Source organism: Phascolarctos cinereus, unplaced genomic scaffold (assembly GCF_003287225.1).
Source record: "Phascolarctos cinereus isolate Bilbo 61053 unplaced genomic scaffold, phaCin_HiC Scaffold_4;HRSCAF=312, whole genome shotgun sequence".
NCBI classification, from domain to species: Eukaryota; Metazoa; Chordata; class Mammalia; order Diprotodontia; family Phascolarctidae; genus Phascolarctos; species Phascolarctos cinereus.
Genome location: NW_027555847.1, coordinates 157463391 through 157485282, shown reverse-complemented (window position 1 = coordinate 157485282; position 21892 = coordinate 157463391). Strand labels below are relative to the sequence as shown.

Here is a 21892-nt window from a genome sequence, read left to right as displayed (position 1 = left end):
TCTCTCTCTCTCTCACTCTCTCTCTCTCTCTCTCTCCATCTGCACACACACATGTATTCTATCTATACCCTAAGTCTATCAGTTCTCTATCTGGGCAGATGGCACGTTTCAATATGAGTCATTGAAATTATGGTTGGTTTCATTGTGTTGATCAGAGTTCCGAAGTCTTTCAAAGTTGTTAGTCTTTACAGTATCATTATTGAATAAATTATTCTCTTGGTTCTGCCCATTTCCCTTTGCATCAGTTCATAAAGGTCTTCCTGAGTTTCTTCTAAAACCATCCCATCATCTTTTCCTGTAGCACAATAGCATTCTATAACATTCATATACCATAACTAGTCCAGCCATTCTACAGCCGATGGGTACACAAACCTTCTGTTTCTTTTTCTGTCACATGTCTCCCTACACCAATCCATCCTCCACTTGGCTGCCAAAGTGACTTTCCTAAAGCTTAGGTGGGATCATATCATATCCCCTGCCACACACACACTCAGTAAATGCAAGTTGCTCCCTGTTACCTCCAGAATCAACATACAAATCCTTTACTTGGCATTTAAAACCCTTTATAACCTGGCTCTTTCTGCCTTTCCAGTCTTCTTATCCTTTGCTGTCTTCCATGAACTCTACTGCCCTCACCTACCTGCCATGCCTCACACGAGACACTCCCTTTCCCAGAGTCCAGTCCTTCACCCTGGCTGTTCCCCAAGGTCTGTCATGCTCTCCCTCCTCACCTTTGCCTCCTAGATTCCCTGGATACGTTCTAGTCATGCTATGTATTTGGCACATACATAGTTGCTTACACGTGGTTTCCACTATTAGAACATGAACCGGGGGCAGCTAGGTGGTGCAGTGGATAGAGCACCGGCCCTGAAGGACCGGAGTTCAAATCCAGCCTCAGACCAAACACTTGACACTAGCTATGTGACCCTGGGCAAGTCACTTAACCCTAATTGCCTTAAAAAAAAAAAGGACAAACAACAACCCTTACTGTGATATTTGTACCCCTACCTGCAAATTATCGTGTACTTGCCACCTTTGAGAGGAACTGAGACACAGAGGCCCAATCTCTTTTGCTGATGTTGACCTATCTGAATTGTCTTTATCTCATTACAAAAGTTAACAGTAAAAGCCATACCTGATCTCCAATGACCTGTCAATCAACTTGTTTTAATTCTCTGTCATGAGTTCTGCCTCCTTAATCAGGGTGAAAGCCCAGAAAAAAAAGTTTCCTTTCAACAGTGTAATGCAAAGTATTCCTAGATTGAGAGGCAGAAAACATTGTTCTAGTTCCAGGGGAGGAAGACTAGATTTCTATGGTCCCCTTTCAGTTCTAATCCCTGTGATTAGGTAATCTCTAATGACATCTGAAGGACTGCTGTGCTCTCCTTAGAAATAAGCATAGAAGTAGTCGTGGTATGTTTGTTCAGGATGATGGTCCTTCCATGTACATGTACAACCTGCATGACCCGGAGCAAAGTCTCTCAGTATATTAGGCCACTATGTAAGATTATTAATTGCAGAGCAGGGTGAACATCAACAAGTTTCTTAATTTCTCAGTGCTCCTAGGTCCTTCTCTAAGTTGCAGAGGAGCTGCCAGTCTGCATTTGTGGAAGGAGTTTCCCTATGCCAAATCCTCTTTCTACCCCACCCCCACCCCGGAAAGACCTGATCCCTCAGTCTTTGGGTCAATAAGCAAATATCTCCATTGTCCCCCTGTCTCAACTCCACAAGCAGTAGATCTGGAACCAGTATAAGAATTAGATTCTGGTCCAGAGAACACAAGGTTTTGAGAGACTTAGGGCAGGGGCCCCACTGGGGTGCACAGGGTGTGCAGGGAGAGAGATCAATTTCAGCATTCAGCTGCCTGGCATCGAGAAAGGAAGGAATGTGCTGAGAGGACTTCTTTCAAGCCCTTGGTCCATGTCGGTGTTAGTCAGTTTATGTGTGAAGTGGGAAGGAAGAGGGGAAAAGAAGCGTAGTTTTCTCTGCTTGACTGAACAGAATTCTTCTTCCCTTCCCCTCTGTCCCTCCCCAACACCATCATCTGTCAGACATGCCTAGACATTCCCGCCTTAGACACCATTCGTCCATCTGGCCTGGCTTGGGGGGTTTCTTAAGGGGATTCGTTAGGGAAACTGAGACTTGGAGAGCGGCAGAGTCTGGGATAAAATTCAGTAGACATCATAGTATAATCTAAGAATGCTAGATTGGGACTCAGGAGACTTGGATTTTTGTCTTGGAGTCTTCCACTAGTCACTCCATATCTCAGTTTCCTTGAGTATATGTAATCTATAACCCAAAATCAAATTGATGAAGCTACAATGAACTAGGTTTCATCAGAGAAGTGAGAGGTGGGGCAAAGGTTTCAGAAATTATGTTCATGCCCCTTATGTAGGGAAATATCAGAATTTGGCTCATTTTGCCTCCACCTAGGGTTTCCACTAGGAAAATCAGGATTTGGCATATGGTCTAAGACCCCACAGAATGCCAATTCCACAAAGACCATATATAGTAAATAGCATATAAACCCATTTGTCCAAGCCAATAGCAAATAGAAATCAGAGAAAGTATAGGGATGAGGATATATACCAATGATCTGTCTCAGTGGGAGCAAGAGATCTCTTGCTCAGCTGAGAGAGAGAGAGAGAGAGAGAGAGAGAGAGAGAGAGAGAAAGAGAGAGAGAAAGTCCTAGATGTCATCCAACAGGAAATTCCCTGACATCTGAGAATAGGGACATGATGAGGGTTTTGGCTCCTCTACATATCCATTTTTTCCCAGTCTTTTTCTCTCTTCAGAGACCTCAAGTAAATATGGAACCACATGTCTACTATTTCAAAGCTGGAAGCCTAAAATCTCTCTTCTCTCAGGCTGTCCACAAGTCCTCCCCTTGTGCAGATTTGGGGTATTGAATAATTAGAGCCTACTTACGAGAAGAGTGCTGTGCTAATGGGCTACGAGCACAGGGTTACATTCGTCCTACCATGTTTTGATCATCTGAAGGAAAAAAGAACTTGGGGATGACAGAGTCAAACTCTCTTTCATCCCCCAAACCCCACCAGCACAATCTGCACAATTTGCAGTTATCCCTTCCACCTCATGGGGGCTATAGGCATGATGCCCCCCACAATCTGGAAAATCCATGTAAAATTTTTTTGCCTTCCTTTCTTATCAGAGAAGAAGTCTGACTTTTTTCTGTTTCTTTTATGGGTTGTTTACTATAAAATTTGGGTTGATATTATGCCATACTATACATATATTTTATGCATTTCTGAGTTTCTAAATTTTTTCTGTCATCTATTGGCCTTTGCATATTATCTGCAACTTCCTCAAAACTCCCCCAAAATACCCATTCAATTTCTTATGCTGACCTGTGATATATCAAAACCTCAATGGGGAAAGTCACAAAATGGGGAGGGATAACTGAACAAGACCAGTGAAGAGCAAGGCACAGATTGGATTCTCTACATGTACCAGCTATTTAGTCCAAGAATTCCTTGCTTGATCCAGGAACTAGGAATTATCCAGAAACACCTCTTCAGGAGTCTGGATATAGGAACTCCTCTATGTCCAGGAGGACCACTAGTTCCCGAATTTCTCTCTTTGTTCAGAAACTCCTCCATAACCTACCACTCCTACTCCATTGTTGCTGGTTTGAGTTCCTTACTCTCTTGGTTTGGCAGGAATTTCTCACACTGTTCTGATACCTCTATTTGCTACTGCCTCTTGGCCTCTATAGTGTTCTCCTTTCTTGGAGGGAGGAGGAAGCTGTCACATGGTTTATTGATGCACTTCATTGCATGGACTGGTCACTTGGTCAAACAGGCTTCCAGGGAACTGGAGCCTGTGAGTCCGATCAACCGCCATCTCAACTCTTATTCTCTTCTGTCTGTCTATAACTCTCCCTAGTTCAGCTGTATTACTAGCTATGACTCAGTCAATAATCCCTAATGTAGTATCATTGGTCCAATGAGGATCCAGGGCAAGGAATCAACCTTGATTAAAAGCTAACCTTATCAAGGGAATTTCAGAGGAAGATCTTGGGTAAGTCAAGCTCTATGATCTCCAAGGTCCCTTCCAGTTCCACCTTCAATCTCTTCATCTTTAAAGTGGGGGGTTGAATTCATTGATCTCAAATAGTTTATAGTTTTATCACCTAAAAAAAGAAAATAAAACTAAGAAATTCTATGATTTCAGGAATCCTGGTCTGTTCCATCTCTGTGGAGAAACTGAGTCTAAGAGTAAAGTCTCAGTGAGGCAGGGGAAAACATCCACGACCTAGTTCCTAGCAAGTTCTACCCTGCCACTTTTTCTGGCCTTTTTAACAACATCTGGAAATGCCAAAAGCATTCTGGAACTCCCCGGAAGTGATAGAATCAGAAAAGAGTAGAACTTGCCTGATGGGGGTTTTCCTACTGAGGATCTATCTCTGCCTCTATCTATAAGGATAAAGATGACTTCTCTGGATAGAAGATTAAATAGTGTGTTATCCCTAAGGGGGCTGGTATTAGAACTCATCATATTTAGCTTGTTTGTCAATGACCCAGAAAAAGGAGTGTACAGAGACATCTTGAAGTCTGTAAGCAGAGGGCATAAGATGTAGACAGCTCTCTTAAGGGAAAATCTTCAGAACTCTGGCCAGCACAGTGATCAATCATGACTTCAGAAAGCTGGTGGTGAAACATGCTTCCTGCCTCTCAACAGGGAGATGATGTATTGAACTAGAGGGACAGAATGTGACATCTTCAGATATGGTCAACTGATTTGTTTTCCTTGACTATAACTTGTTACAATTTGTTATGAGTAAGGACTTCTTTGGGAAGGCTTCAAGGAAAGGAATACGGATTTTCAAAAAAAGGAAAGAAAAGAACACCAATACAAATGACAAAGAAGAAAAAAATTTCAGGAGACACAAACAAGAAGGGTAATAATTTTGTTACTATTCTATTCAAGTTAATTTTTTAAATCAGCATTATGTTATTGATGTAGGGAGCTTCTTGTACCAATGCAGGCTGATATCTTTTCTCTAACTTACAGCCTTAGACAGTTATCTTGAGCATTGAGAGATAAAATGGCTTGCCCAGAGTCACACCACCACTACCTGGCAAAGAGGGGTCTTACAAACAACACTTTCTGACACTGACAGCATCTGTCTATTCATTAAGCCACAAGTCTTTTAATATGTACTCTTGGAGCAGCTAGATGACGCAGTGGATAGAGCACCAGCCCTGGTTCAGGAAGACCTGAGTTCAAATCTGGCCTCAGACACTTGACACTTACTAGCTGTGTGACCCTTGGAAAGTCATTTCATCTTTTTGCCTATATATATATGTATGTATGTATGTATATTGATAGATGGATATACTCTTAAAAACTAAACTGCATATGTTTGAAGCTATTTTTTTTGCTCATTGTATACTGAAATGTTAGTTTATTTCATTATTTTTATTTAATATTTTAATTTCCCCAAATATATGTAAAACTATTTTTAACATTTGTTTTTTAAAATTTTGAGTTCCAAATTCTCTCCCTGCATTTCTCCCCTTCTCCCTCAGAAGAAAAGCAATTTGATATGTTATGTATGTGCAGTCATACAAAAACTATTTCTATGTTAGCCATGTTGTGAAAGAAAACACAGGACCCCACCCCAAAAAAACCCCAACAAAAATAAAGAAACTTTTTTTAAAAGTATGCTTCAATGTGCATTCAGTCTCCATCAGTTCTTTCTCTGGAGGTAGATAGCATTTTTCATCATGAGTCCTTTGGAATTGTCTTGGATCATTGTATTGCTGAGAAGAGCTAAGTCATTCACAGTTGATTATCATACAATATTGCTGTTGTTGTGTCCGATGTTCTCCTGGTTCTGCTCACTTCACTTTGCATCAGTTCATGCAAGTCTTTCTAGGTTTTTCTGAGAGCATCCTGCCCATCATTTCTTATAGCACAATGGTATTCCATTACAATCATATACTACAGATTGTTCAGCCATTCCCCAATTGATGGGCATCCCTTCAATTTCCAATTCTTTGCCACCACTAAAAGAACTGCTATCAATATTTTTACATAGAGGTCCTTTTTTCTTTGTTTTTTTAGTGTTTGTTGATGATTGAAATTCATAATTTAAAAAATTAAGCTCTCTTAAGGCTCGGCAAGTGGAGAGACTCATTACAGGGAAATTCTGCTCCGGTAGGGGTTGGACTAAATGACCCCTAAGATTCTTTCTAACTCTGAGATCCTTAAGGGAGATGCATGTAAGTGATTGAGGTGAGGAGTTGGGGCCCACAGGAAAATAATTCAGTGTCCTTATCTAAGAATGGAAGCTCTAAGCTCTCAGTGAAGGATTGGGTCCTGGGGATCGACACAGCAAGTTCCTGACGACCCAAGATGCTGTCAGACTGCTGGATCATCAAGAAGGCTTCTTGCTCTGCCTGTCAGTGATTCTGTGAGGATGGGATCCTAGTCTTGGTTCCTCCATAGCTTTGGTCAAGTTCTTTTTAAACTTCTCTGAGCCTTAGTTTTTTTATCTATAAAATGAAGAGATTAGCGAATTATAAAATTTCATAGTTAGAAGGGATTCAGCAGCCATCAGGTCTAACCCATGCCTTTCAGGAATTCCCTTAGTGACATATATTGACCAATGGTTATCCAGACCTTGTTTGAAGAGACTGTTTCATTCTTTGTACTTACATCCTTACCACATAGGACAGTACCTGGCACCTTCTAGGCACCTAATATATACTTGTTGATCAGTTGGGGAACCCACTATCTCTGAAGGCAGCCCACTCCACTTTGGGATAGCTTTTTTTTTTTGAGACAAACAGGGTTAAGTGACTTACCCAGGATCACATAGCTAGTATGTGTCTGAGGTCAGATTTGAATTCTGGTCCTTCTGACTCCAGTGCTGGTCCTTTATCCACTGCATCACCTAGCTGCCCCAGGATAGCTCTAATGATTAAGAAGGTTTTCCTTATATCAAGCTTAAATTTCCCTATCTACAACTTCTACCTTTTTGCTCCTAGTTGTGCTTTATGAGACCAAACTGAACACATCTACCCATCTTCTAAGCAACAACCCTCCAAATACTTAAAAACATAAATCACGACCCTCCTGCATCTTCTCTGAGTTATATATCCCCAGTTCTTTCAACTAATTATTCAGTCATTCATTCAATTAGTATTTGTTAAGTGCTTACTGTGTTCTAGGCACAATGTGAGGTCTTTAAAAAAAAGACAAATATGAGATAGTTTCTGTTCTCAAGTCTCAATTCTATTAAGGGAGAGGAAGTGGGAGAGGGGGAGGATATGGCTGAACATGAAGTCCTTCATTGTGCTGGTTTGCCTAACTCTGGATGCCCACCAGCTTTTCAATGTCCTTCCTAAAATGTGACATCAACATCTGAATATATTTCAGATGTGGTCTAAGCAGTACAGAAGGCAGGAGGACATGAATCAGCTCCAGTCCTTGGACCTGGGTCTGATTCTTTACACTGGCACTTACTACCTACTTGACCTCATTGAACCAGTTCATCTTTTTGGCTTTAGTTTCTCCATCTGTAAGAGGAGGTCATTGGATTAGATGCTCCCTCAGGTTCTTTTCAGCTCCAAAATCTATGATCCCATGATCTGTACACATCCTGTCTTTGTCATCCAGTTTGTGAGTTGTCCATCCCAGTTTTGGGTCATCCACAAAATTGGGAAGGATCTTATCATCTGTGCTCTTATCAAAGTTAGTAAAGATATAAAACAACACAGAGATAAGTGCAGATTCCTGAGGCTCTCTGCTAGAGACCTTCTTTCATGTTGACATCAAACCCAAAAGGACAGCCCTTTGAGTATAGTCATTGAACCATTCCAAATCCATCTAATAGTGCTATCATCTAGCCCACCAATTCTCTATGTTTTCCAGAAAAGTACCATTGGGAGACTTTATCAATGCTTTGCTAAAATTTACGTAAATTGTATCTATGGTTTTCTCTTGCTGTAGATGTAACCTGAGTCCCAAAGCCCATTGGTATGGGACTTTCTCCTCATTGGTGAAGATCATTGCCCCAAGTTTACTTGAGGGGTAAGGCAGAGTTGGTGAGAGCAGGAGAGAAAACTCTCTTCAGTCACTTCTAGCTTGGCAGTCTCTTCAAGTCTCTTTAGGCTCTTGTCTATTGCTTTGAAATCTCTTTTGGGTCTTGGGGTTCTGCAGTTGTTTCAGGCATTTCTGGCTTCCAGCTTTGAGAGAGAAAATAGAAGATGCTGACACCACTTCAGGCTGCTGAAGGAAAAATAAGGCTCTGGGAAGAAGCTGATGTGAGAGAAGCTGGCAATCTCCATACTGTCCCTATCCCCAGCTTATTACCCTAGAGACTTTGGGGAACTTGCCCTTGGGTGAAAACTAGGACACATTCTCTTGGTTGGACTGAGTTACCTTGCTCTCAATGGGAGAGCTGCTTTATTCTGTATTATCTAGTATATGTTCTCCTATGTATACTTTCTCTGATTTCTGTTTTGCTATGGAATTGGATAAATGGGTCTTCTTTGCTAATTTCTATGTGTGTTCATTGTGGAACTGGTATTTGGTGGAACAGGAATCAAGCCTTAGATAGAAATCTTGGATTCCTGCTTCCCCTATTAATAAAACAGTGATTGGAAGTTAACTTAAACCTGAAAACCATATCCTCTAGACTAACAATATGTGAGAAGTATATAGAAGCAATTCGAATCCAATATCTCCTCTCTCTGAGAACAGAGAAACCAAGCTTTTGACCTCAACTTCCTGCTTCCCCTCCTGACAGGAATCCATTTCCTTTGGAGGAAAGTGGGAAGAGGAGAAGCTAAAGACATCTATTCTACCTCCCTCCAAGCTACACACCCTTATCCTGTTTTACATATGGGGAAGATTTTTAGGACAATTTTAGTAACCCTGTCAAATAATAACATAAGATTGGCTTGATCGGTTGGGGATTTTTGTTTATTGGGCAATCGGGGTTAAGTGACTTGCCACGGGTCACATAGCTAGTAAGTGCTGGAGGCCAAATTTGAACTCAGGTCCTCCTGATTCCAGGGCCCAAGCTCTATCAACCATGCCACCTAGCCGCCTCTGGCATGATCTGTTCTTGATGAAGTCATGCTGACTGTTTGTGATCACTACTTCTTTTTTTAGACACTTGTGAATCTCCTTTAACAACATATTTTAGAATTTTACTATAAATCTAAGACAAGCTTACAGGAGTTTGCTGATTTCATTTCCTTCTCTTTTTGAAATTGGGATGTTTCCCCTTCAACAGTCTTCTAGTACCTCTCCTCTTCTTGACAATCTTTCAAAAACCACTGACTGTCTCAGCCATCACATCCACCAGTTCTTTCAGTATTCTAGATTGTGGTTTATCTGGGCCAGGTCACTTTAGCTCATTAAGGACAGGTAGATGCTCTGCTCCTTATCTGCTTATTTATGTTGACCATCCATATTAGCCATTTTTGTTCTATTCTTTCCAAACCAAACATCATTCTACTTGGCATAGAAAAAAAAAAGCAGAATTAGAGTTGAATGCCTTCTCTGTCATCCGTTCTCTTTGTCTTTTCCATCTTATCCATCCAATACCATTTTGATCCCTTTCTTTTCCTCAATATAAAACTCTTTTTGCTGTCCTTAGCTTTCCTCATCAACTTTAGCTCATTCTAAGTTTTTGTACTTTGGACACTAGTTTTATATTTCCATGTCAAGCTTTTGTATTCATCATTTATTACCAGTCTTTGCTTCCATCTTCTAAGTTTCTATCTTTTTTTTTTTGGTGAGGCAATTGGGGTTAAATAACTTGCCCAGGGTCACACAACTAGTAAGTGTCAAGAGTCTGGTTGGATACCAGATTTGAACTCAGGTCCTCCTGACTCCAGGGCCAGTGCTCTATCCATTGCTCCACATAGTTGTCCCATGTTTCTATCTTTTTAAAATCTAAGTTGATTCATCATTTACTTGTACATCCACATCAACCTATTCAGATGGCTCCCTTTCCCTCTCATCATTTCACATTATCTTCATTTTTGATTAGAGAAATGCAAATCAAAATGACTCTGAGGTACCACATCACACCTATCAGATTGGCCAACATGATAAAACAGGAAGATGATAAACGTTGGAGAAGATGTGGGAAAATTGGAACACTAATGCATTGTTGGCGGAGTTGTGAAATGATCCAACCATTTTGGAGAGCAATTTGGAACTATGTCCAAAGGGCTATAAAAATGTGCATACCCTTTGACCCAGCAATAGCACTTCTAGGGCTGTATCCCAAAGAGACCATACAAACAGGAAAAGAACCCATATATACAAAAATATGTATAGCAGCTCTTGCTCTGATGGCAAAGAATTGGAAATTGAGGGGATGCCCATCAATTGGGGGATGGCTGAACAATGGAATACTATTGTGCTATAAGAAATGATGAGCAGGCAGACTTCAGAAAAACCTGGAAAGACTTGTATGGACTGATGCTGAATGAAGTGAGCAGAACCAGAAGAATGTTGTACACAGTAACAGCCACGTTGTGCGATGACTAACTTTGATAGACTTAGCCCTTCTCAGCAGTGCAAGGATCTAAGACATCTCCAAAAGTCTCATGATAGAAAATGCTATCCACATCCAAAGAAAGAACTATGGAGTTTGAATGCAGATTGAAGCATACTATTTGCTCTTTTTTTTTTCTTCTGTTTTGTTTTGTTTCCTCTTTCTTGTGGTTCCTTATATTGGTTCTAATTCTTCCTTACAACATCACTAATGTGAAAATATGTTTAACAAGAATGTATAGGTATAGCCTATATCAGATTGCAGGGCCATCTTGGGGATGGAAGGGGAGAAAAATTTAAAACTCAAAAGCTTGTGGGAAGTGATTGTTGATAAGTCAAAATAAATTAATTTAAAAAACAGACTGAAAAAAAAAAAGAACTTCATTCTTGAAAGTTTCCCCAGCTCCTTGGGGATAAGTTCCTCTATAGGATTTTAGTTCATGGAATCCTACCTATATTTCCTCTGAACCCTTTAAAATCTACTCTTCTAAAATATGGTATGCACGTCAGACTATGCTTGGCTTTCCTCTCCTCTTCTAGCACAAATTCTAAGATGGAGTTGTTACTTTTTCCCACGGTTCCCATCATTTCCATTCCAACAACTAGTTTCTCCCTGTTGGTAGGAATCAGGTCCAGAATAAAATTCCCCTTGTTGGTTCCTCTGCCTTCTGGAGAAAATTCTAATTAAGGCAAGTCAACACATCATTAGTTGTTCTGCTTTGGGCAGAGAGATCTCTCTAGCAGATGTCTGAATAATCGAAGTTCCCTCATCACTTCTATATTATACCTCTGTGCAGGATTGTTTCTCAATTCACCTTTTCCCTCATTCTGCCCAGGAATCCTAGGGGATACTATGAGGGAAATACCACTTTTGTAGCTGCTTCTGTTGCTCTTCAGCCAAATGCTCCCTACTATTCTTCCTTCTTCTTGTTCCCAGATTTCCTCAAACTATTATTATCGTCTTAATATACAATGCCTCCTACGACCTCTCATTACCCATACTGGCTGTTTTGTTTTGTTTTTGAGTAAGGCATACCATTCCATTCCTGGCTAGGTCTCATTCCATCAAGTCTCAGTGATACTCATGAGGTCAAATTTGCCTCCTTGCATTAGGATCCTGCTTGTTGCCTATACTTTATGCATTTGTGAACAAACATCTAAGACCACGGTTTACGCATCAGGGTCCTTTCTTAGATTTTGTCTTCCGTGAACTGTTATTTCAACTGCCATTCTTCTACATTGTAGCGACTCTCCTATAACATTTAGCTTGGTGGATAAATATAGACACTTTTTCTCCCCCTCTCTTCCTGTTCAGTTTAGAGTCTTTTTGATCTGATTTGCAAGACACCAGGCAAATATAATTTTATCATCCCTTGTTAGGTATTCTGGTTAGAATTAGACACTTCCAAAGGTCCCTTTCAACTCTGACATCCTATGATCTATGACTTTATGAGACAAACAGCCCATCTCCCTTCTCGGATACTGGAAACCTGAACCTAGTATTACCTCTTACCAAGACACAACCAAAGAAAAGCCCTAAGGGGCAGCTAGGCGGTGCAGTGGATAGAGTACCAGCCCTGAGGTCAGGAGGACCTGAGTTCAAATCTGACCTCAGACCAAACACTTGACCCTTACTAGCTGTGTGACCCTGGACAAGTCACTTAACCCTAATTGCCTAAAAGAGAAAAAAATGTTTTAAAAAAGCTACATAATAAAAAAAGGGGAGGCAGCTAGATGGCACAGTGGATAGAGCTCCAGCCTTAGAGTCAGGAGGACCTGAGTTCAAATATGGCCTCAGACACTTGACATTTACTAGCTGTGTGACCTTGGGCAAGTCACTTAACCCCAATTGCCTAGCCAAAAAAAAAAAACAAAACCAAAGTAAAATCCTTAGAAGGGCAGACCCAGTACATTTCATGGATTTGAGAACTATAAGGCCAGGAAAGGGACAAGGGATCAGAGTCTATCATACCTTGCAGGAGATGGAGAGGGAGGGACAGGCTTTTTTTCCCTCAAATTCTGGACACTAGGACTCTAGTTTGCCTTTGAGGCTGAGAGAATGGAATGTGAGGTTCGATACCAGTCCAGCAGAAATGACTGTGAGGGTTTCATCCCTTTGGGGTAGGAAGTAAGAGAAAAGGAAGAGAAGGAGAAGAGAGGCAAGGAAAGAAAGGGAGGAAAAGAAAGGAGAGAAGTCTAAGGAGAGTAAGGGGAAATAGGTTGGAAACAAAAGCATCTGGATGATTTGGAGAAATGTCTGTTGGCAGGATCCCTGATGGGTCACTGGAGAAAATTGGGAAGCGTTAGAGTATACTCCTGTCCAATAAAGAAAAGCACCAGGGAGTGTAACCTTGCCCTCTCTCAAATTGCAAATAGTTTTATCTAGGATCTAAGACTAGGGACATTTCAAGCAAGATCTACCCACTGGGTGGGTGTCATGGAGGCTCTTTATGAGTTCTTTTCATTTTCTATATCTATATCTGTCTCTATCCCTCTCCTCTTCTCTCATCTGTCTCCCTGTCTCCATCTTGTTCTGTCTGAGCTTTTTTCTCTTTCTGGATTGGGGTAGGAGAGATTCCAGGATAACTACCAGCCCCTCCCTTAGCTTCCTATTTTAGAAATAGTACTTTCTGTTCCTTCAATCTCCTCCATCTTCTTCCTCCGTTCCTGCCCAACTCTTCTACTAACTCTAACCCTCCCAAGTGCCCCACTGTAAGGAGCCCAAGGGTCCCTCTGGCTTGGAGAGCCACTCCCTGAAATTTGTCTCTTTTGGGCTGGAGTCCATCACTACCGCGTCTTGGCCAACAGCTGCTGGGCAGTGCCTTGTGTGGGAAGAGAAGGGAAATCTGGTGGGGAATTTGAGGGAGACTGAGAGTGGAAGTGGAATGGAAACAGATTACAGAGAACAGAGGAAAAAGGGAAAATACAGAGGGGATGATTTCATCCCTTATAGGCAACCCTTGGAAGTACTTATAAAGAGAAAGCGGGGGACTTGGAAACAGAACTGGGGTGTGCTTAACAAGAGAAGTATGAAAATAGTGAGGGACCATGGAAGGAAAAAGGAACTTCACTGTTTCAAATGAATCTAATCGATTTGGAAATTCTTTCCCACGAAACAGACAGTACCCATCCATACCTGCTTATCCTGTGACTTTTATCCATATCCTCCCATGAACTACACACATGGTCCACCCAAAACGGATTTGGAATCATTCAAGAACTTAAAATATCCTTAAGTACCATGGCAGGCGGGTAGAGATTGGTGGCGGAAGGGGGAGGTGACTGAGGGAGGGGAGGCAGGGACAGGGAGATACACGTGATGTTAGCAGGATGCCTGCGTGGGTTCTTTTCCCGACTCTGGCAAAAACCACTTTCCTTCTCCCCGTCCCTCCACATTTGCATTGATCCTTTTAGTATCCTGCACCTTCCCTAGGGCTGAAAGCCTGAGCTTTCCTCACAACGCGGAGGCCAAAAGAGAAAGGGAGGCTTGACTCCTTGGATCCAACTCTGCTTGATCCCCGGGACATCTTGTCCCCTAACTGGGAGATTTCTGCTGCTTGGAACCACTGCTACCTGATGCCTTCTGTTGGATAGCACCTCCTCCTCCTCCCCCTTCCCCACTCCACTGCCTGCAGGAAATTGGAATGACACACACACGCCCAAACACTTCTGATCCCTCTGAGACGCAGTGGGCACTGCTTTGGAAGCTCGGGCTCACCCACGTGGGAACGGAGAGACCCACCCCCGGTGAGTGTCAAGCTGGCTCCACCCTCTCCGCTGGCCTGCCAGCCCCTGTGACGTTTCCGTCATCATGTAACGGTCTCTAGGGCGAAACCAGGGAGGGAGGGAGCTCAGGCTGCTGCGCAGGCCCTCAGGCCCCTCCTCCCAGGTGACTCCCCTCCTCCCTCATCTCTACCCTCACGTTCGTCACCCCACTCATCCCCCTCCCTCCTGATCCTCCGATTACCCCCCATTCAATGCTCATCTTTCATTTTCCTTGTCGCTGCTCATCCTCCTCAGTCCCATCCCTTCACTGCTTATCTCCCATCATCCCTCTCGCAGCCCAGCCTTCCCATCACCCCCATTCATCCACCATCCCCCCTCACTGCTCAGCCTCCCCCCCTCATTTTTCATCCCCTATCTTTCCCACACCTCATACCCCATCTCTCCTCACTGCTCATCTCCTTCATTCGCCATTAATTTTCTTGTTTTCTCCATCCCCTTTACTTTGCTTTCCATCATCCCCTTGATCTTCATTCCCCAACCCCCTCCTAACATTCACATCATCCCATCTTCCATTCCACCTCGCTCTTTATCTTCCCATCACCCTCTCCTCATTATCCCCATTCCCTTCATTCCTAACTCTCCCATCATTCCTTCATCCCCAAAACCCCTTCATTCAACACTCAAATCTTCCCATCCCCCAACCACTTCACTTCCCATCCCCCACCCACTTCACTTCTCATCTCCACCCCACCTCCTCATTCCCTTTCTCATAATTTCTGTGCTCCTCACTTCTTATTCCCTTCATTCCTAATCCTCCCATCACCTTCCATAACTCCCCATCTTCCGTCATCCCCCTCACTCCTCATCCCCCATTCCCTTCATTCCTAACTCTCACTCCTGTCTCTTTACTCCTTATCCCCCAATTCCCCTCCTCTTACTCTCCATCTCTACCGTCCCTTTCGCTTATCCCTTTATTCACCTCATTCATTCCTCCACTCCCTTTTTAACCCCCATTCATTTTACTCACTCTCCATCATCCCCCAATCCGTATCCTTCCTGTCCCCCTCCTAACCCCCATCTCATCATCTAAATTCTTCACTCCAAACCCTCCCATTATCCCTTCCTCTTGCCCCAGTTCCCTCACACCTTATCCCCCTCACTTCTCATTCATCCCCTTCATTTCTTGTTGTTCCTCAACTCCAACTCCTTTCACTTTTTATTCCCTATCACCCTACCCAATTCACTCCTCATCCCCATTACTCCACTCTGTTTCTTCTCTCCCATCTTCCTCATTCTTCACATCCCCTTACCTTCATCTCTCAGCTGCACTCTTCTACCCCTGATCCCATTCCCTTACCTTCCTCATTCCTCTATCATTTTCATTCACCCTATGCCCTCTCTTCTTCACTCTACTCTCTCATCTATTCACCTCCATCTTCACCCTCTTTCTTCCCCCTATCCCTCAACCTTCACCCTACCCCCTTCGTCCTTCCACAACAGTCCTACTTTCTTCATCCACACTGGCTACTCCCTTAATTCCATATCCTTTCAATCCTTTTCCGCTCACTGTCCTTCAGGACCTTCTCCATTCCTCCCTCCCTCTGCCACTGTATTCCGTCCATCTCAATTGCTCATCCTCCCTCTTGCCCCTCCCCATTCTCCCACACTCCTACCCACCCTCCCCACTTCCCTGTTCCATACTCAGGTCCCCTTCATTGCCCCATATCACTTACTTCCCTCCCATTCCATCATTTCAACTCATCCTTTCACAATCTCCTCTCTTCCCCTGTTCTCCCTCTTGTCTCTTCCTTTAATCTGCCTCATCATTACCCCCCCATTTCCTATTCCTCTCAGCAACCTTCAGTCTTCACCCCCTCTCTGTCTCTCAGCTCGGGCCCTGTATATTGTACCTCATCATTTCCTCACTGCCCATCCTTCTGTCCTCATTATCCTTTATCCTCAACCACTAATTGTCCTTGGGGCCTGCCCGTTCATAGTCTCTCACTGTATGGACCTTCATTGTCTTTAAGTCTGCATCTTCTGGCTCCCCTTGACTTTTCCTCACTTTCAGTCCATAACCTCATTCCATGCCCTCAAGTTACGCCTCAATCCATTTTTCCTCTGTTCTCTCAGGTGTTACTCCTTCTCTAACCTTCCCTGGTTATCCCCTCACATTCATCTTCCATTACTTCACGTGTCCCTTATCTCTATCTCCTTGTTCATCTGTTTTGGGCCCTTCAACGTCCCTTAGCCTTCGTTCTGTCAACGACCCTCATCTTCTTCCCTTTACCTGCCTTTCCAAAGACTACTTGTCTTTACCCTCCTTCTCCTCAGACCCTATCCCCTGGTCGTCTCTCAGTCTAATCCTTTCACTGTCCATCAATCCTTCTCCTCACTACCTCATAGTTCTCATCTCCTCATAGGACGGTTTTTCTGAGGGGGATTTGGGGTGCTGGTGGGTAGGGAGAAGTCCTGGCAAGGAACTCTTTTTGAGACTACGCTCCTTCACCCAGGCTTGGCTCCTTGGAACCATCTATAATAGCCTCCTCTCGCCCTGGGCACCTCCTCTCTTCGGGGCCTCTCTGTTTTACCTAATTGAGATCCCGCCAGAGGCGTCTGAGGGAGGCGGGGAGGTGCCAGTGGGGCCCCGACAGAGGACCCTCTTTCTCTTCTCCTACTTTCAGGGCAACTGCGGTTGGACTTTGGTGAAGCGTGGGACGCAGTAAGGGCTTGATTCATAGAAAAGGCGGGGGAGGGGAAAGGAAGAAGAAAAGAGTGGGGGACGTAAGGGCCTTGAGACCCCCAAAGACCCAACCAACGACATTCACCTCCTTAGGATTACGGCTGGAGCCAAGGACATGCCGGGGTTGAAGAGATACGAAGTGGCGCTGGAGGCAGAAGAGGAGTGAGTTGGGGTACCGGGCAATCGGGTGGCGGCAGCGGAGGGGTAATAGTGGGGAGAGGGGCATGGGAAATAAAAGAGGTGGGGAGGGATTATGGACTGTGAGACCAAGTGATGAGAAATGGTAGGAGAAATGATAAGAGGACCCTAAGGGTCAAGAGGCTGCGCCTTCCCACCCCTCCTCCATCCCTTCTCCCCACTTGGCTTCCTTTTCTTTAGGATCTATTGGGGCTGTTTTTACTTCTTCCCTTGGTTGCGGATGTGGCGAAGGGAAAAGAGGTGAGATGGATAGAGAAAGTCTGAAAAGAGTCTGGAAAGGGGGTGAGGGCGGTTCCCAGAGGTGAGGACTCCTTGGGTTGCAGTCCGGCTACATCTCCGGAGTGGCTGCGCTGCCTCATTTTCTCCCAAGATTCAGAACCTGCTGGGGTGGGGATAGAGGGGGGAGGGCGGAATGTGGCCTGCGCCCCGCCCCTCACTACCTCACTAGCCAGCTCCCAGAACCCCTCCAGTTCAGGCCTCTGGAGCCTTGCCGGTGAACCCTCCACAGCGCAGCACCCCCCCAGAGGCAGAAGCTGGAACCCCTTCCCCGCCTAGTGAGCTGCCTGTCCAGGGGCTTGGGCCCCCACCCTTCCAGGCGAAGCAGTCCCCGCCATCCGGCAGTGCCGCCCCGGGGGACCCAGCAAGCATCAGTCTATCGGGCCGGGGCCCAGCCGCTCCCCAGCAGTGCCGTGGAGTAAAGGATTTAACCTGGATCCTGACTCTGCCAGCCAGTCTCTGCCGCTGCCGCTGTTGGGTAGGGGGAGGGAAAAAGAAGGGAACCACAATGTGTGCGGACTGGGTTTGGTGCTTACGTTTCCCTTACCCCAAGGGGAAGGCTGTGGGTTTGAGAGGATCGTTACCTTTCTTCTTCCTTCACTCTTCTACCCCTTCGAGCTGCAGCAGTTCCCCCTCCTCCCCAAATCAATGTCATTGACATCATCAGGGACACCTCATCAGTATCAGGAATCCCCCTTTAAGGGGCCACCAATCAGTATCACCAATCGCCCTCATCAGTGATCCCCAATTAGTACCTGCGGCCCATCCGTGAAATTCGTCAGGAACACCCCATCTGTGAACCAGCATCAGGGACTTCTATTAGCAAATAGGCAATGTCACAGAATCTCTGAGTGAGGAATTTCTTTTGGCCTCAGTTTCTTCATCAATAAAATGAGGGGGTTGAACTAGATGATCTTTAATGGCCCTTCCAGTTCTAAATCCTATAATTCTATAAAATGTGGGGAAATGAAACACGTCTACAACGCGCTGGTGTCACACAGTTCTATTCATTCCCTAGCCCCGGTATTGGCAACTTGCAACCACTACCAGCGATGGCTACAAGGAGCAAACCAACCTTTTTTCTACTCAGTTCCCGAAAAACTATTTTGGTTTAAAGTTTTTTGTTGTTGGTTTTTTTTAAGCGACCATTACTGAGGCTAAAGTAAAAACTGATGAACACAGTCGAAGTACACAAAACTAACAAAACACATGGTTCTTAATTGTTCAAATTCTAATCCAGACTACTTTGAAATCCAGGTTTCTGGCTTAATGAAGATCTCAACCCATCCCAAGGTGCAGGTGCACTATCCTACCTTAGTCACCCTCATCCAATGCCCTATACAGCTGGTCATCAAACTGACCTAGATATAGACAGAATTGGAAGGAATCTTAGAGATCTTACCTAACACATGAATTCCTATATGTCCTGATATTACTGCTTGTTTAATCAGTTCCAGTGATGAGAAATATCAGGAGGAAATATATTTCACTTTCTTAAAAACTGTAATTGTAAAGAATTTATTCAGCAGAAATCTACCTTTAGCTTTCACTCATTTGTCCTAGCTTTACCTGGAGCTACAAGGGGTCTAACTCTACCCCCACCCTCCCTGCTTTTTAGCTCTTACAATGTCTCCCTAAGTTTTATCTTTTCCAGGTTGAACATTCTCAAGTCTTTCAACCATTCCTTATTAGAAATGGCGTACTTGAAGCTTCTGAACCATAGGTTTTGAGTGGAAGGTTGAGAGTTGGGGGTCCAAAGTCCTTTTAGGAACCTCATATGTCCTTGTTCAGGCTGACACATTCCAGGGACAGGACAAGGTAAGAAACTCAGGTTTTCCTAAGGTGGTGTGCCTCTGCGATTAATCTGGCATCAACTTAACCCTTATCTCTTCTTGGACCCACCCTCTTTGCTACACCAAGAATGGAAGAATATTCTCCCCTTCCCACTCAGGCGTCCCCAGGATGTCAAGCCAAAAGCTCCAAGGGCTTAGATCCCTGGTGCCCTTGCCCAGATTCCAGGAGAGGACCCAGATCGAGTTCTCTTCCTCAAAGTTACCTCACTGAACCAAGATCACTGTCATCCCTTGTCTCCCTTAAATCTCACAGCCCTCCAACTTGGGGAATCTAGGGAGCAAGTTCCACTAGCTTTCCACATCTTGAGGAAAGACACGATGGGGGTAAGGTTGGAGCTTAGGGTCAAGGCAGAAGAATCACCATATTCAACCTTCCAGAAAACAATCTTTGAAGTAGTGTTCTATAATCTGTCTCCTGTTCCCATGGTCTGTGATTAGCAATCAGGAAAGGATGGGAATCAGCTCAAATTTATGTTTCATTACTAGAAGTTGCTATGATAAGTTGTTTTTTCCTGATAAGAGAAACAGGCTGGGGCACGAAATAAAGGGTGGGAGAAGGAAAGGATCTGCCAGATCTGTTATAAACTTCAGTTTGCATCCACGTATGCATCAGCTGTTTCCCATCCAGAGCCTCCTCTCATAGGGGCTCATGAACACAAGGCACTTCATGGGACTGAATATCATTTTGAATGCACTAATGGATGTCACAGTGATCATGATTCACTATGACTGTAGGAATCCCTCCCCATTTTTACCCCCTTTTCACCACTGTGTTCAATCACAGCATATCCTCTCATCAGGGAATAATGAAAACAAAAGAAATCCAGTAATCTGGAAAGAAGCTGGAAGTGGCTCAGGCCATGGGAGGAAATTTTGCCCAGAAAACTATTAGCAACAGGCCCAGGACTAAAAAGCCTGTGTTTTCCTAGCCCTAGACTTCAAGGCCCCACTAAAGGGGAGAACCTGAAGTTAGCCAAGGAGTAGGCACACAGAGGGACGTGGGGATGGGGACTCAGGATGGAGATATCAACTTCTAGAGGAACTATACTGTATGCAAGTGAGCTACTATGACCTTGGAAGATCACCATCATCTAATTGCCTTGAAGGAACTACTGGGAGGGGAGAGATGGACTCCCAGGTGACTAGTCAGAGAGATCCTGTTTTGTCATGGGCCCATAAAGGAAAGAACCTGAGTCCCACCTGCCCATGACTCATCTGATGCCTGAGGGTCCCCCTCTCCCCACTCCACCACTGAAGGGGTGATAAAGAGGAGTCCTAGGGGATGAAACAGAACTTCCACACCCTGACTCACAGGAGAGGGTGGAGCCTCCAAGAATGCCTTCTTCAGTCAGACTTTAGGTACAGGGGAACTCCACGCCTCCCCTAAACCTGTCCCAGTTAAAAGGCTGGGCCCCACGGAGTGTTTTCAGAGGTTCCTTACACAGCCCAAACTCGCTAGAAGCAGCATGAAGGGAATGGAGCTAACCCTGACTCTGACCCTGTTGCTACTCAACTCCAGCCCCAGAAGAGGTGAGATGAGTCAACTGGGTAAAGACAGAGAGGTGAGGGAGGAGGGTTTGAAAACAATGTTGGGAGAGTAACAGTACTCTTGAAAGGGGATTGAGAGGGAGGGGCATTTTAGGTTGTCAGGCTGTCAAGTTCAAGTGCTGTCTGCTAGAGTCTCTTAGATTGTAGGAAGAGGTCCCTCAGACTTGTGGGGAGGGAGGTTCTCAGTTGTTAGACTGGAAGGATGCAGCTTCTTGCGTTTAGGGTTTCCAGCCCCCAAGATCACTCTGAGCACATTTCTGTTCTTCCTTTACCTCCCTCAGCCCTACCCCTAGACCCCAGCATTTCATGCTGCACCCAAGTCTATCGAAAGAATCTCCCCAGTAAAGTACTCCGGAATGTCATCCAGGTAGAACTACAAGAGGCCAATGGCGACTGTCATATACAGGCTTATGTGTGAGTCCAAATCAGATCCTGACTCCCGCCCCCCCTCACCTCACCTTTAAGACTCATCACTTAGTCCCCTCCTGGCCCTTCTCTTGCTCTCCCAACTAATCCCTTATCCTGTCCCCTCAGGCTGCACCGAAAAGGAGGACGACCTGTTTGTGTTCACCCAAAGAATCGTTCTCTAGTTCAGTGGTTGTCCCGAAACAAGATGAGGCAGAAGAATTACGGTCATAGGACCAGGCTCAACCCAACTCCCTAGCCCCCACCCCCACGCCCAGTCCCACCCCCATTTCCTCCAGTCTCCTGTGAGAACTGATACATCTCAGTTCAGGTCTTTTTCCTCAAAAACCCAATCCCATATATTGCCTGACCCCCCCCTGGGGGGGGCAGTCATTTCCTTAGAGGCCCAAGGTGGGGAGAAAGCGAATGGACTTAAAAGCCTGAGCTCTGCACAGGAACCAGAAAATCAGCCCTGGCGACCAGAACTGTGGAAAGCAGCCCCCCACCCACTGCTTTCAGGTAATGCTCTTCCCCTAATAAAGATGAGCTGGACAGAAGCCTCTGGTAGCTCAAAACATCAGGGAGAGAAACAGGGAT

The 21892-nt window shown here is 44.6% G+C and overlaps 1 protein-coding gene and 1 long non-coding RNA gene across 2 annotated transcripts; one reads left to right on the top strand and one right to left on the bottom strand.

Annotated features, from left to right (window-relative positions):
- Nucleotides 1–4926: 4926 nt before the first annotated feature.
- LOC144456828 (uncharacterized) lies at nt 4927–14129 on the bottom strand. Its single transcript, XR_013485963.1, has 2 exons — nt 13683–14129; nt 4927–6522 (listed from the first exon to the last, which is right to left on the bottom strand). It is a non-coding gene; the product is annotated as an uncharacterized LOC144456828 (long non-coding RNA).
- Nucleotides 14130–14493: 364 nt separating this feature from the next.
- LOC110194570 (uncharacterized) lies at nt 14494–21852 on the top strand. The gene is made up of 7 exons (XM_078151721.1): nt 14494–16994; nt 17109–17177; nt 17394–17453; nt 17727–18144; nt 20650–20872; nt 21172–21304; nt 21425–21852. The coding sequence occupies exons 2-7, from the start codon at nt 17131–17133 to the stop codon at nt 21552–21554; spliced, it is 1011 nt and encodes a 336-aa protein (XP_078007847.1). The 5' UTR covers nt 14494–16994; nt 17109–17130; the 3' UTR covers nt 21555–21852.
- The last annotated feature ends 40 nt before the right edge of the window (nt 21853–21892 follow it).

Excerpts from the sequence above, each read along its gene's own strand:
- LOC110194570 (XM_078151721.1), top strand. The coding sequence starts at position 17,131 with ATGCCGGGGTTGAAGAGATACGAAGTGGCGCTGGAGGCAGAAGAGGA. Across the intron at positions 17,454-17,726 it reads ATGTGGCGAAGGGAAAAGAG|CACCCCCCCAGAGGCAGAAG; the intron begins GTGAGATGGATA and ends TCCACAGCGCAG. Across the intron at positions 18,145-20,649 it reads CCTCCCCAAATCAATGTCAT|CTCACAGGAGAGGGTGGAGC; the intron begins TGACATCATCAG and ends TCCACACCCTGA.